Source organism: Scyliorhinus torazame, chromosome 14, assembly GCF_047496885.1.
Source record: "Scyliorhinus torazame isolate Kashiwa2021f chromosome 14, sScyTor2.1, whole genome shotgun sequence".
Classification (NCBI taxonomy): domain Eukaryota; kingdom Metazoa; phylum Chordata; class Chondrichthyes; order Carcharhiniformes; family Scyliorhinidae; genus Scyliorhinus; species Scyliorhinus torazame.
The window spans coordinates 6,411,475-6,427,682 of record NC_092720.1 but is presented as its reverse complement, the minus strand read 5'-3'; the positions used below and the strand labels follow the sequence as shown (position 1 = coordinate 6,427,682).

The following is a 16,208-nucleotide window of genomic DNA, read 5'->3' as shown; positions in this document are numbered from 1 at the left end:
GACTCACACACCAGCCTGAGATAGGGCGGCCAAACTGAACTGCAGTTAGCCATGCTGTCTCATAGTGCCAGGGACCCAGGTTCGATTCCGACATTTGGACCAGAGTTTGTGGAGTATGGAGTTTGCATATCCCAGTGTCTGCAAAGATGTGCACGTTAGCCGTATTTGCAATGCTAGTGTTTAAAATGCCCCTTAGTGTTTAAAATTTTAACCGGGGTTACAGGGATAGGGTAAAAGCATGGGCGTCTGCGGGGTGCTATTTTAGAGGATCGGTGCAGACTCGAGGGGCCGAATTGCCTCATTCTGCACTGTTGGGATTCTGCATCCACGATCCATATCGTTGCTGGCTGCAGATTGTGGATCTCCCTCCAGATTGATACTCTGGTTGCACCTACATTTTAGTGTTTGTAAGTTTCAATAAGGAACCAGACGCTCAAGTTCACAAAGACAAAACATGTCATTTCTGCTGGCGTCCTCGACCTCGCTGTGATAAAACATGGCAAGTGCTTCATGGTTTGAAGTTTGAAACCTTACCTGACGATATTTCTCAGCTATTTCTTCATGCCTGCCTGTAAAGGTCCTGTCCTTTTGATCACAGCAGTTCTCACCCAGGATTTTGAAACTTTAACCTTGCATTTTCTCGCTCGCTTGTTGATGCTGATGTCATTCCCTAATTGCCCCATCCCCTCTTTTTATTAAGTCAAGAAAATATTAACAGCACAATTAAGTTACTTATGTTCACACTATGGCTTTGCGGCACATTTTATGAACTTTGATTACCAAATTTATTTCTTACAGTTGAAGATTGGCAGATGCGACTCGTCAATGGAGAGAGCGTCTGTGATGGCCGAGTAGAGGTTTATTATGGCGGTGTTTGGGGGAGAGTGATTGACACACAGTGGAATTTCAAAGATGCAGATGTAGTTTGCAGACAGCTGAACTGCGGTTATGCAATAAGGACTTATAACCACTGGAAATTTGGAAAGGGAACCGGACCAGTCTGGATGAGCAATGTCAGATGCAATGGAAGTGAACTTTCCTTGTGGAATTGTACTTTCACACAAGCAACAAAATTATCTGTCGCAGATGACGTCGGTGTGGTTTGCTCTGGTACGAACGTCTTTACTTCGCAAACTTAAAATGTCCAACACATCGCGCTTTAATGATGGATTCATAAATAACCAAACAAGCTTGCTCACAGCAATGAGACGCAGGTCCTTATAAGGCAGGTAATTAAAAAATCCAATTGGCAATTGGAAATGTAGTCTCTCAGCAAGTGGCTAGAGCATGCAATTCGTGACCACGTGGTCTAGTTGAGACGAACAGTACTGTTTCTTGCAAGGAGAATCTCCTGCAATCTCCCTCCATTTAGATTGTAAACTGCTTTTCAATTGCTCCTGCTACGAGACCCTTCTAGTTATGCCCAACTACCAAATCTTTGAGAACATAGGAACCATAGAAAATGGAGGAGGAGTAGGCCATCCGGCTCCTCGATTGTGCTCTGTCACTTAATAAGACCACGACTGATCTGATTGTAGCCTTAACTCCATTTCCTTTCTTGTCGCCCAGACAATTCGCTTGCTTGCGAATCCAACTTCTCTCCAACTTATCCTGAGCATATTCATTGACTCAGCCTCCAGTGTTCTCTGGCGAAAAAAACCCAAAGACCAGCAACAATCGGAAAGACTATATTTCATACAAAAATAGAAACATAGAAAATAGGAACAGGAGGAGACCATTCGGTCCTTCGGGCCTGCTCCACCATTTATCACGATCCTGGCTGATCGTCCAATTCAATAACTTAATACTGATTTTTCCCTATAACCCTTGAATACCATTCACCTCCAGTTCTATCTATAGCCGCCTTTTGAATGTAGTCAATATCTTCGCCTCAACTACTTCCTGAGGTAATGAATTCCACAGGATCACCACTTTTTGGGTGAAGAAATGTCTCCTCATCTCTGCCTTAAATGGTCTACCCTGTGATATCCTGGTTCTGGACACACCCACCATCGGGAACATCCGCCCTGCATCCGCCGTATCTAGTCATATCCGTACTCAATGGGAGGTTTACTTGTTATTGTTACATGTTTATTGATTTATTTGTATCACTGGCATTTCCATTTCAGAACTCTACAATTAATAATTATACGCAGTTAGTTTTAGTTTCTATTTTTACATTTTCATTTCATACTCTAGGTGCATTTGTAGTACTACAGCAAATTGATTTCAAAAGTTTGCAATTAATAATTTTTTTCAGTTTGTATCATTAAGGTGGGTAGGAAGTGTTCATGTAAAAATAGCACCATACTTTGATGGAATCGTAATAATCTAATTGCTAAGCAGTGACTAGCAGTACACAAATTAGGAATGAAACGATTAGGAACTGTAGGGAAACGCTATCCTCGACCATTTGCTCCTGAATATAATTATTCCTGTTCTTTAGATCACGTTCAGGTAAGGTTGGTGGATGGTGAAAGTCGCTGTGCAGGAAGGGTGGAACTTTACTACAATGGAGACTGGGGATCCGTGTGTGATGACTCCTGGGATTTGGCAGACGCCCATGTTGTTTGTAACCAGCTGAAGTGTGGAGAGGCTCTAAATGCAACAGTTTCCGGTTGGTTTGGTCCAGGAGAGGGACCTATCTGGCTGGACAACATTAACTGTACAGCGAACGAATCTGCTTTGTGGGAATGTCCGGCAGGATCGTTGGGTGAGAGCGACTGCAATCATAAAGAAGATGCTGGAGTTATCTGCTCGGGTGAGAAGTAGTTTAAAATATTCACAGTTTTTGACTTTTATTTAAAATAAATTATTTTAAAAATGCTTGAGGTAGGGGTAACTGATTCGCAGCAGTGTTTCTCCTTAAATTCGGCACTCAGCAACGTATTGCCTTCGATAACCAACAGAAAGATCCCATTATCTCCATGCACAACAGCGTAATACAGAATGAGTCTGCAAGGCACAGTCCAGTATGTTCGAAGTTAATAATTTTGAAATAATTGGCCTTTTGAGGTTCACTGATAAACAATCTCATTAACTCAACGTCATTATTGAACAGAACGCCTGACCTTGTGTTGCTACAATTCGTGCGGTGCGATTGAACCAAACCAACGGTTCAACTTCAACCTTTTTTCCACAGAGCACAGAGCTGTAAGACTGCAGAACGGACCAAATCCCTGCCAGGGCAGAGTTGAGGTTTTCTATAATGCGACTTGGGGGACTGTTTGTGCCGATTCCTTTGGAATACAGGATGCAGAAGTGGTTTGCAAGCAGCTCAGTTGTGGATCAGCCCGATCTGTGGATCGCGAAGTTACATTTGGAAGGGGGACTGGACCGATCTGGCTTGATGATGTGGACTGCCGTTTGCACGAGTCACTGCTGTGGCAATGTCCATCTTCACCTTGGGGTCAACATAATTGTAAACACAAGGAGGACATTGGAGTCATTTGTTCAGGTAACAGGTGCAAATTGAATCTATTTCTCTGGGAATGTTTCACTGATGCTTCAATGTTTCTCTCATTTATAAACCTGAGGCCATCCAAAGCTGCAGCTCAATTCTTAACGCACAGCACATTCCATTACTCACGGTACGGCAGCCACTGATGTCCAATTACTCCTGGTCAAACACCTTAAATTTGAAATTCACAATATTTTTTTTCAAATCCTCCCATGGGCCTTCCTCTTCCTATCCATGTAACTCCTCCAAACTTCCCACTCGCCAGCATATCTCGGTTCGTTTAATTCAGGCCTATCGCCGCTCTGCAAACAGAATTACTCCATCGTTAGTCGACGTGCCTTCAGTTCTCTAGGCCCCGAGATCTCTAATTCGCACTCTGTGCCTTTCCCCTTCTCTACCTCGGTCACATTGACAACCATTTTATTAATTTAGCCTAACCTCTCTTTACATGTCTTAATTTGTTTTACAAAGCTTTCGTGAAGCACCTTACGACGTTGAAGGCACTTCATCAATAAAAGTTGTTGTTGACTTAATCGATGTATTTTCTTTCAGAAATGAATCCAATTAAAATACGCTATGGTGGAAGTGCGAAGAAAAGTAATATGGCAGCAGTTTCAGAAGATTTCGGTAATTATTGATACATGCGGGAGGATATTAAACCGATGTTTTCCTTTGTGTAAAGAACTTTTCAAATTTAAATCCGCAATTGATATTTACAGCTTGTCCATCAACACACTTCTTCTGCTATTAGTACCAACGATTGTACATATTGTGTGGAGCGCACTGCAGCATTTAGGTCAATGGGAAACTGAATTGTCTTTCTGGGAGCAGATTTCATCATTGCCAGGATTGTAATTTTGAGAGTAGAGACAATGAAATATTATGGAACACTCGTAATTCGCTGTTTCTAATCACAAAATTAGAGAATTGTTATGATGCAGCAAGCAGAAGATCCATTTGACTGAACGCATCTGCACCATCTCTCTAAATTAGCAGTTTGAATTAGTGCCAATCACCTGTATAATTCCTGTACTCCTGCATGTTGTTGTTATTATTATTAATTATTATCATTAATAATTTCCTCCGGGTGCTCCGGTTTCCTCCCACAGTCCAAAGATGTGCAGGTTAGGTGGATTGGCCATTCTGAATTGCCCTTAATGTCCAAAAAGGTTGTGTGGGATTGCTGGGTTACTGGGATAGGGAATAAGTAGGGTGCTCTTTCCAAGGGCTGGTGCTGACATAATGGGCCAAATGGCCACCTTCTGCACTGTGCATTCTATGATGATTGCACTCTACCCGACATGCTCAACTTCTTCCTAAAGTGTTGTGCCCCGACCTATATAGAATAGTCCAGCTGAGGCCTAATTAATTTCTTGTACTGGTTCAGTATAATCTGCTTTTCCTCATACCCGATGCCACTTATAAATAACGTATGGAAAACTGTATGCTTTACCTTTTTTTTAACAAACAATTTTATTGAGGTATTTTAGGCATATAGAAAAAGTGACATTGTATAGTACAAAAAAGAAGTCCAGACACAAATTAAACATAGTGCAAACCACGGCTCGGTTCACGCAAGGACCTGCCTCAATATCCCCCTACTCTACTCTACTCTACACTAGCCTCCCCCCCCCCCCCCCCCCCCCCCCCCCCGCTGACACTTACCCCTCTGCGAAGAAGTCAATAATTGGCTGCCACCTTCGGGCGAACCCTAATAGCGAACCTCTCAAGGTGGACATGACTTTCTCTAGGCCAAGAAAGCTCGCCATGTCCGATAGCCATACTCCAGCCCTTGGGGGCTTTGAGTCCCTACATGCTAACAGTATTCGTCGCCGGGCTACCAGGGAAGCAAAGGCCAGAACATCGGCCTCTCTCTCTTCCTGGACTCCCGGGTCCTCCGAAACCCCAAAGGTTGCCACCTCAGGACACATTACCACCCCAGTTTTCAATACCCGGGACATGACATCTGCGAATCCCTGCCAATCCCCCCTGAGTTTAGGGCACGACCAGAACACATGTACATGGTTAGCCGGCCCTCCGGCGCATCTAGCACACATTTCCTCCAGCCCGAAGAATTTGCTCATCCGGGCCACCGTCATGTGGACCCGGTGCACAAACTTAAACTGGATCAGGCTGAGCCTGGCGCATGTTGCGGTCATGTTTACTCTGCTCAGGGCTTCTGCCCAGATACCATCCTCCATCTGCCCCCCCGAGCTCCTCTTCCCACTTCAGCTTCAGGTCCTCCGTCTGCGTATCCTCAGCTCCCATTAGTTCCTTGTGGACGTCTGAGACTCTACCCTCTCCCACCTGTCCCCATGAAACTACCCTGCCCTGCCTCCGCTTCGGCGGGAGACATGGGAAGGACGGCACCAGTCTGCGTACGAAATCCCGCAACTGTAAGTATCTAAAGTCGTTCCCTCTCGCCAGCCCACACTTCTCCAGCACCCTCATGCTCGGAAAGCACCCTTCCAGGAACAGATCACCCATCCTCACAATCCCCGCCCTCTTCCACAGTCGATTAACCCCCCCCCCCCCGTCCATGTTCCCTGGGGCAAATCGGTGGTTGCCGCAGTTTGGTGTCCACACCGATGCTCTTACCTCCCCTACATGCCTCCTCCACTGGCCCCAGATCCGAAGAGCCACCACCACTATTGGGCTGGTGGAGTACTTTGCCGGTGGAAGCGGCAGAGGCGCCGTGACCAGGGCTGCTGAGCTAGTGCCCCTGCACGAAGCAGCCTCCATCCGCTCTCAAAGCGACCCGGTACCCACCATCCATTTCCTTATCATCGCTATGTTGGCCGCCCAGTAATAGTTGCAGAAGTTCGGCAGCGCCTGCCCCCCTTCTCCTCTGTTCCTTTCAAGCATCACCCTCTTCACCCGCGGGGACTTCCCTGCCCATAGAAATCCCGGAATAATTTTATTCAGCCTCTTAAAGAAGGACCGCGGGATAAAGATGGGGAGACATTGAAAAACAAACAAGAACCGCGGGAGAATCGTCATCTTAACAGTCTGCACCCTCCCCACCAATGACAGCGGGAGTGCATCCCACCTTCGGATCTCCTACCTCACTCATTCCACCAGTCGGGACAGGTTGAGCTTGCAACTTGCCCCAGTCCCGTGCCACCTGGATCCACAAATATCGGAAACTCTCCCCACTAGCCTTAACGATAACCCCTTCAGCCTACTCTCCTGCCCCCTTGCCTGAATTACAAACAACTCGCTCTTAGCCCTGTTCAGTTTGTATCCGGAGAACCGGCCAAATTCCCTCAAGATTGCCATAATACAGTCCATCCCCACCATTGGGTCGGATACATATAACAGCAGATCGTCTGCGTGTAACGAGACTCTATGTTCCACTCCCCCCCCCCCCCCCCTCCCCCCCCCCCCCCCCCCCCCGGACCAGCCCTTTCCAGCCCCTAGAAGCTCTCAGTGCAATTGCCAGTGGCTCTATGGCCAGTGCAAACAGCAGTGGGGAGAGAGGGCAGCCCTGTCTTGTCCCACAGTGCAGTCTAAAGTACTCCGTTGTCGTCCTGTTCATCCTCACGCTCTCCTCCGGGGCCTCATATAATGGCCTAACCCAGTCGATGAACCCCAACCCGAACCCAAACCATCCTAGTACCTCCCACAGATAATCCCACTCGACCCGGTCAAAAGCCTCTTCAACATCCATGGCTACCACTATCTCTACCTCCCTAGTCTCCGGGGGCATCGTAATCATGTTGAGCAGCCTTCTTAGGTTGGCCACCAGCTGCCTCCCCTTTACAAACCCGGTTTGGTCCTCCCCAATTACATCCGATACACAGTCCTCAATTCTACTCGCCAAGATCTTGGCCGTCTACGTTGATCAAAGAGATTGGCCTGTATGACCCACAAGCCTCCGGTTCCTTATCCCGTTTCAGAATAAGCGAGATGGTGGCCTGCAACATCGTCGGGAGTAAACTCCCTCTGTCTCTTGCCTCGTTAAAGACCCTGACCAGCACCGGCTCCACTATCCCGGCAAATTGTTTGTAAAACTCCACCGGATACCCGTCCGGCCCCGGGCTTTACCCGACTGCATGACCTTCAGGCCCCCCAATACCTCTTCGATCCTGACCAGGGCCCCCAGTCCGTCCACCAACCCCCTCCCCACTCTTGGAAACGTCCGTCCGTCTAGGAATCGCCTCATCTCCCCCGGCGGGTTCCTAAGTGTACAGCTTCCTATAAAGGTCCTAAAACCCTTGTTCAGCCCTGCCGGGACACCCACTACATTACCCTCCCCATCGACTACCTTCCCTATTTCCCTAGCCGCTTCCCTCTTCCTTAGTTGTTGCGCAAGCATTCTGCTGGCCTTCTCCCCATGTTCATAAATCGTGCCTTTTACCTTTCTAAGCTGCCACACAACCTTGCCTGTAGCCAGCACCCCAAATTCGGCCTGCAGCCTCTGTCGTTTCCTGAGTAACTCTGGCCTCGGGGATTCGACGTAACTCCTGTCCATCCGTAGAATTTCCTTAATCAGTTGGTCCATCTCTGCCCTGTCCGTCCTCTCCCAGTCAGCCCGGATTTAAATCAGCTCCCCTCTCTCCGCTGCCGTCGGTACCTCCCAGAGCACCGCTGGCGTGACTTCTCCAGTATCGTTTACCTGCAGGTAATTCTGCATGCATTTCCTCAGCCTCTCACACACCGCCTCGTCCGCGAGTAACCAACTTTCAGCCTCCATGGTGGGTGCTGAAAGCTGTCCTTACAAAACTGCAGGTCTACTCAGTGCAGAGCATGGTCCGATATGGCAATTGCCGAATATTCTGCCCCCACCATTCCGGCCAGCAGGACCCTACTCACAACAAAGCAGTCAATTCGGAAATACACCTTCTGGACATGGCAGTAGTACGAGAACTCCCTCGCCATCGGCCGGTTAAATCTACATGGATCTGCTCCCCCCATTTGCTCCATTAACCCTCTCAGTTCCCTTGCCATCACTGCCAACCTGCCCGTTCTTGAACATGACCGGTCCAGGTTTGGGTCCAGGACTGTATTAAAGTCCCCGCCCATAATCAGCTTATGCGAGTCCAAATCGGGGATCTTCCCTAGCATCCTCCTAATAAAATCCACATCGCCCCAATTAGGGGCATACACAGTGACCAGGACTACTCTCACCCCTTCGAGCTTACCCCTCACCATAACGAACCTGCCACCCCCATCCACGACTGTGCCCTCTGCCTCTAATTGTACCCTTTTATTAATCAGGATCGCAACCCCCCTCGTCTTAGAATCAAGCCCCGAATGAAAGACCTGACTGACCCAGCCCTTCCTTAACCTAACCTGGTCTGCCCCTTTCAGGTGCATCTCCTGTAGGATGACTATGTCCGCCTTCAGAACCCGCAGGTGCGCAAACACACGCACCCTCTTCACTGGCCCGTTTAACCCTCTAATGTTTCAGGTGATCAGCCTGGTTAGGGGGCACTTCGCCCCCCCCCCCTTTGCCGATCAGCCATTCCCTTTCCTTGGCCAGCCCTCCAGCCATGTGTCGCACTTCATCTGGCCCGCCTCCTGACTGGCTCCATCCATGACCACCTCACTGTTGCCATGCCCAGTTTCCATCCCCGTCAGCAGAACGACTCCCCCTTCCTCCTCCTCGCAACACCATCCTATCACCTAACCCCTGCTCTAGTCTAACTATATGCACACACCCCCAACCCGGCTTGACTAGCCCTACTCAACTAGCCTGGGGCTCCCAGTCTCGGCGCCAGCGCGTCTCCCACCAATTGTTCCTAGTCACCTCTCCCCCAACCCATCCATACCACTTCCACAGATCGGCCCTACTTAAGAAAGCACTCTATACAAGTCAGAAACAACCCCCACAGTAGCACAATTCAAGTTAAACAAGAGAAGAAAAAAAAATAACAGGCACTCTCAGCCCTTCCCCTACAGACACAGAAAAAGATTGCACAAAGTTCCCCTGAAGCATCCATCTAAACCCAACCCTTTTGATTGTTTTCTTTATTATTCCCCCCCCCCCCCCCCCCCCAGGCAAACTCCAGCTAATCAAAAAGCCCAAAAAGGAAACATTCAGGAAACCCACGCAAAAAGAACGCCAAAAAAACCACACCACTACCACCTTCCATCACCCTAAAAAGGTCGAAAAGAGAAACAGCAAAAACGGACCCAAACATGCAGGTAATTTTCAAAACGGGAGAGAAACCACATATACTTAAACGTTCTAACATGAGTCCAAATGTCCTCCGCTCAGGGGACAGCCCTTGCTTCTTAACGAAGTCCATCGCCTCCTCGGGTGCCTCGAAATAGTGGTGCAGACCCTCATACGTAACCCACAGTTGCGCCGGAAAAAGCAGCCCGAATTTCACCTTGTTTGTATACAGTATCTCCTTCACCTGCCTGTAGCCTCCCCTCCTCCTGGCCACCTCAGCACTCAAATATTGGTAAACACGCAGGGTGGTATTGTCCCAAGTACAGTTTTGTGTGCTCTTTGCCCATTGCAGCACCCGTTCCTTGTCCAGGTACCTGTGAAAGCGCACCACCATTGCTCGTGGGGACCCCCTCGTCGCGGCTGCCTCATCTGCACTCTGTGTGCCATGTCCACCACCGGCGGGCGCGGGAACACCTCGTTCCCCAGCAACTTCTGAAACATACCCTTCACATACACTGCAGCGTCCAGCCCCTCTGCCCCCTCCGGGAGGCCCACGATTCTCACGTTCTGCCAGCGAGATCTGTTGTCCAGGTCCTCCAGCCTTTCCAGAAGCACTTTTTGCTGGTCCCTCAACCTCCGAATCTCCACATCCGCCACCGTTTGAAAGTCAGCCTGCTCCTCCACTGACTTCTCCAACTGCTGGATCTTCTCAGCCTGATCATCCAGCCTTTTTTCCATCCGGTCAATCGACTTCTGTAGCGGCTCCTAGTTGTCACGCTTCAGAGCCAAAAAGCCCTCCTGCATAGTCTGCAGCAGCTGCTCCCTTGTGGGCTGGGCTGTCGGCGCCTTGCTCTGAACATCAGACATGCTGGTCCCTCTCACAGCCTCCACTGTGCCCTTACTCGACCACTTCTTCTGCTGTTTACAGTCCCTCTGGATTCTTAGGTCCATACAATTCTGTATGGGTCCTGTGCCTGACCACTATTGCTTTCCAGTTCCACACTCAAAAGCGCAAAAAAGCCAGGGGAAAAGGTCCAAAGTCCGACCGAAACTGAGCCACCAAATGTGCGACCAACTCCCTCATAGTCGCCACCGGAAGTCCAACTGTATGCTTTACTAACAGCTCTCTTTACTTGTCAAGGGAAATGTTTGAAGGAATGGCACCCTGCATATGATAATTGGGAAGGGAGGTTTATAAATCAGACCCAGCCAGCACTGAGTCATTTGTCACAAAGTCTGCACCAATGCTGAAGTTTCTCGTTACTGCCCAAAACTTGCCAATCAGCTACAAGGCGCAAGTCTGGAATGTGATGGAATACTCTCCACTTGCCTGAATGACTGCAGCTCCAACAACATGCAAGAATATAGACCCATCTAGGACAAAGCAGCTCGCTTGATTGATATCCAAACGCTAACATTTACTCACTTCATCACTGATGCAGTGTGCCCCCCACTAATACTGTGGTATGCATCTATCGTTCCTTAACTGTTCTTTAGTCAAAGTTCTGGAAATCCCTCCTAAATAGCACTGAGTGTACCTGCACCAGGTGGTATGCTTTCCTTCCTTTTTCTTTATACAATTTAGAGTACCCAATTAATTTTTTCCAATTAATGGGCAATTTAGCATGGCCAATCCGCCTACCCTGCACATCTTTGGGTTGTGGGGGCGAAACCCACACAAACACGGGAAGAATGTGCAAACTCCACAAGGACAGTGACGCAGATCCTGGATCGAACCTGAGACCACGGTGCCATGAGGCAGCAGTGCTATCCACTGCGCCACCATGCTGCCCTTAGCAGTCCTTCCTGAAGGCAGCTCCCCACCAACTTTTTAAGGGTATCTTGTCAAGCAATGGGAAAGACATTCTGGCCTATCCAGTGCCTCCCAAATCCGAAGAATGGAAATAAAAATGCCTTCTATCCGCAAACATTAAAGTTACTATTCTGAAATGTGGCTGCACATTGGGAGCGCACCAACCGCTCTGCGATCTATGTCAAGGTTTCAGCAGGCAGCAGGCTAATTATAACAAATCAGTTTCCATTCGCATAGTCCCATGTCACTTGTTAAATGCGTGTAATTACTGTAGTGAAACGTTCCCCTCGATACATGCAGACCATTGAGCTGAGTTATATGTCTCCTATCAATATCCCTGGTCAGTGAGAATAAGACCATAAGAGATAGGAACAGAATTAGGCCACTCGGCCCATCGAGTCTGCTCCGCCATTAAACCATGCCTGATATTTTTCTCATCCCCATTCTCCTGCCTTCTCCCCATAACCCCTGATCCCCTTATTAATCAAGAACCTATCTGTCTCTGTCTTAAAGACACTCAGTGAATTGGCCTCCACAGCCTTCTGCGGCAAAATGTTCTACAAATTCAGCATCCTCTGGCTGAAGAATACCAGGATATTTAACATGAGCTTTGACAAAAAGTCATGGGACTCGAAACATCAGCTCTTTTCTCTCCCGACAGATGCTGCCAGACCTGCTGAGATTTTGCAGCATTTTCTCTTTCGTTTCAGATTCATGTATCCGCAGTAATTTGCTTTTATTTAACATGATGTCGTCCAACATTAACAGTTGGTTGTTATTCTGAGTAGGGCAGACACAATGAAGTAATTACTTCCAACTGCACGTTGAAGTGTCGGTTTTTCGCACGCTATCTTTTGCTGCAGATATTCGGCTGGCTGCAGGATTCAATAATTGTTCGGGAAGAGTCGAAATCTTTTTCAGTGGTGCCTGGGGAACGGTTTGCGATGATTCCTGGGATAGGAATGATGCTGCTGTCGTCTGTAGACAACTAAACTGTGGGCAACCAGTGTGGACTCCGGGAGAGATGCTATTCGACAAAGGAAATGGCGAAATCTGGATGCACGAGGTTAAATGCAAGGGGAGTGAACTATTCCTGTGGGACTGCCAATTTTCATCAATGGGTGACCATGACTGTACACATAAAGAAGACGTTAATGTGATATGTTCTGGTAAGCGATTTTTAATTGAACGTTTACTTTGGAACTCTAATGCTTGCTTTCAAATCGCTCCATGGCCACGGCACATTCATGTCTGTGTCATTATGTTGCCCAACCGGCCCTGATAATTGTCCAGTTCTACCCCTCTGTGCAACACTGATTCTAATCTTTATATCATTGCCACCGTGCGTTCAGCCGCTCGGAAATTCAATACCCGCTCCTCTCCACCGCTTTACACCTCTCCCTTCTCGTAAATTCCTTTAAATTGCCTCGTTAATATATTTCTCTCTGACCACGATTTTGGCCACGTAACCTAATATCTCTCTGTGTAATTCCTTGTCAAATGCTCGCTGTGAATTGTCACGTAAATAGGGTTGCAACGTTTACTTTATGTAAATAATGCAAAATGAAATAAGCGGTCCTGATTATTTTCCGCAGGTAGACAGAAACCTCCAGGGCAACGAGAGCGTGTTTTAAATTCTGATCCGAGTTCCCAGATCCAATTCGATAATTTCCCATGTTTCATGTCAATATCCAGATGCTTTGACACAAATAAAATGTGATTGTTTTGTTAGCAAGCTCGTCAACTGGAAGACATTTTAAAATTGAAAGGTATAATCTTCTGAAAGGATTCTTCTTATTCGAGAATATTACAAGAAAATCCAGATTGAAAACACGTGTAAAAGGTGCACATTTGGTGAACTACACCATCAGGGACCATAAGACACAGCAGAACAATTAGGCCACTCGGCCCATCGAGTCGGCTCCACCAGTCAATGATGGCTGATATTTTCTCATCCCCATTCTCCTGCCTTCTCCTCATAACCCCTGATCCCCTTATTAATCATGAACCTATCGATCTCTGTCTAAAAGACACTCAGTGAATTGGCCTCCACAGCCTTCTGCGGCAAAGAGTTCCACAGATTCACCACCCTCTGGCTGAAGAAGTTTATCCTCATCTCTGTTTTAAACCAGGTTAAAGTCCAACAAGTTTGTTTCGATATCACTCGCTTTTGGAGCGCTGCTCCTTCCTCAGGTGAATGAAGAGGTATGTTCCAGAAACATATATATAGACAAATTCAAAGATGCCAGGCAATGCTTGGAATGCGAGCATTAGCAGGTGATTAAATCTTTACAGATCCAGAGATGGGGCAACCCCAGGTTAAAGAGGTGTGAATTGTGTCAAGGATCGTCCCTTTTAATCTGAGATGGGGTCCTCTGGTTCTACTTTTTCCTACAAGTGGAAACATCCTCTCCATGTCCACTCTATCCAGGCCTCGGAGTATCTAGTAAGTGTCAATAAGATCCCCTCTCATCCTTCTAAACTCAAAGGAGTACAGACCCAGAGTCCTCAAACGTTCCTCATACGACAAATTCTTCATTCCACGGATCATTCTGCTGAACCTCCTTTGGACCCTTTCCAAGGCCAGCACATCCATCCTTAGATACGGGCCCAAAACTGCTCACAATACTCCAAGTTGGGTCTGACCAGAGCATTATACAGCCTCAGAAGCACATCCCTGGTCTTGTGTTCTAGCCCCCTTGACATGAATGCTAAAATGCACGCCCTCACTGTGCGCCCCACAACGTAACCTCCCGGCTACAATCATAAGAAGGTGAATGCATCGTACAGTTCTACGAATCTATTCCATCGATTATTACGTTTTTCAACTGACCACTACTTTTAATAATTCCTGGACTTGGACATGTAACACTAAAGAATGAACTTGTGTTAGAGAGTCTTACAGCACAGAAAAGAGGCTATTCGGGTCATGGTGTCTCTGTCCGCCATTCTATTCTAAAATCCTTCTCTATCTGATTAATAATTTCCTTGATCAGTACGCCAGCTTGTCCTCTCCTCTTACCTCCACTATCTTTCTTGAATACCTGGTAGTATTATTTAATAACGTGCTTCGTGCATTTATGCAGATGTGCTAAAACGCATCTTCCAATTCGTCCCATCTGCCCGCTGACTGATCCCTGTAATTTCGGAATCATTATTTGTCTTAATGTTGTTTGTTTGTCCCAGTGATCTCTGTAGAGTTTGCTTCTCCTCTCTGATGCTTCATTCTGGTGCTTATCTTACTGCCATAATGATTGAAGCCTTTCCCCCTTTGTCGTAGTTAACCTCCTGCAATGGCATTTGCCGCAGTTCCGTTGAGGTGCAACCTTTTAATCTTCAACATCTCGCACCTGTCCTCGGACTGGCCCGAATCTCACAGGAATTTGGTGTTGACCACTGTCAGGAAGCTGAAGCGGACCAGTCATATTATTAGCGTGTTTGCAAGAGCTGGAGAGAAACCTAGAAGAGTTTTTTAAATTAACTTACGAGGCCAACATTCATTTCACCTCCGTTTTCTCGCCTCAAATGGTGTCAAATTTTCTTAGATTGGCCAGCATTTCCTATTTTTGTAATGCTATTTAGGCCCGGGGTCGTATTCACGATATAATACTTCAGGGAATGAAGTCTGCCACACTTGCCTGTTCGGGCCGACATGTGACTCCAGTCACTGACTCTCAACTGCTGTTTTACATGGCCTAGCAAGCCACTATGGTTACGGATTGACAATAAATGCTGTCCAGACTGCCAGAAAGAATAGATTTTAAAAAATCAATTCCTAATTGTCCTCGTGAAGGTGATGTTGAACTGCCTTCTTGAAACTTAGCAGTTCCTAATCTCTATGAGGGAGGGGGTTCCAGGATTTTAGCCGAGCGACAGTGAAGGAAGATTGACGTATTTCCGGGTCTGGACGCTCAGTGACTTGGAGGAGAACTTCCAAGCGCTGGTGTTCCCATGAAAGTGTTGCCCCTTCCCATCAAGATAGTAGCGGTCCTGAGTATGGAAGGTGATGTTCAGGAATCCTTGCAACTCTTAGATGGCACACACTGCTGCCACTGTTTGTCGGTGGTGGAAAGAGTGACTATTTGCAGCACAGGATCCATTGAAGCGGGCTGAATTGTCCTGGATAGTTTCACGCCTGTTCTGTTATGTTGGAGCTGCACTCATCTCGGCAAAAATGGCGAATATTCCATCACACTGCTGACGCGTACTTTGTGGATGGTGGACAGACTTATGGAAGTTAGGTGGTGAGTTGCTCGCCATAGGATTCCTCGCCTCTGACCCTCTCGTGTAGCCATACTCTTTATGTGGCTGTTCCAGTTCAGTTTCTGGTCAAAGATAGCCCCCAGGAAGTGGATAATGTCCGGGGAGATGGGCGAGGCGCAGGGGAGGGGGGGGGGGGGGGGGGTTGCGACTGTTAAGCGATAGTCATGTTAGTGAATCTGAAGAGGCGAACGTTAGATTCTTTCTGCTTGGAGATGGTTATGTCATGGCACGCATCTTACTTGTCAGTTTTCAACCCAAATCTGAATATTATTTAACCTAATGTTGCAGGGGAATGGGGACCAATGCAGGAAGTCGGAGGGTAGTAAAGAGAGGACACAAATAAAAGTCAGTAAGAAGAAAAGTGGAAGGCAGAGAAACAGATTGAACTGCATTTATTTCAATGCAAGTGGCCTAACGGGCAAGGCATATGAACTCAGGGCATGGCTAGGTACATGCGGCTGGGATATTATAGCTATTATTGAAACACGTCAAAAGGAGGGGCATGACTGGCAGCTCAATGTTCCGGTGTACAGATGTTTTAGGAATGATAG

At 47.4% G+C, this 16,208-nt stretch overlaps 1 protein-coding gene across 1 annotated transcript in view; it reads left to right on the top strand.

The window, feature by feature from the left end:
• The window catches only part of LOC140389449 (scavenger receptor cysteine-rich domain-containing protein DMBT1-like), a 133,936-nt gene that overhangs the window by 102,457 nt on the left and 15,271 nt on the right, over positions 1-16,208 (top strand). Inside the window, exons 9-13 of the mRNA XM_072473585.1 lie at positions 799-1,110; positions 2,447-2,761; positions 3,143-3,457; positions 4,013-4,087; positions 12,258-12,563. Coding sequence (XP_072329686.1) covers positions 799-1,110; positions 2,447-2,761; positions 3,143-3,457; positions 4,013-4,087; positions 12,258-12,563 — 1,323 coding nt within the window. The remainder of the gene's footprint in view (positions 1-798; positions 1,111-2,446; positions 2,762-3,142; positions 3,458-4,012; positions 4,088-12,257; positions 12,564-16,208) is intronic.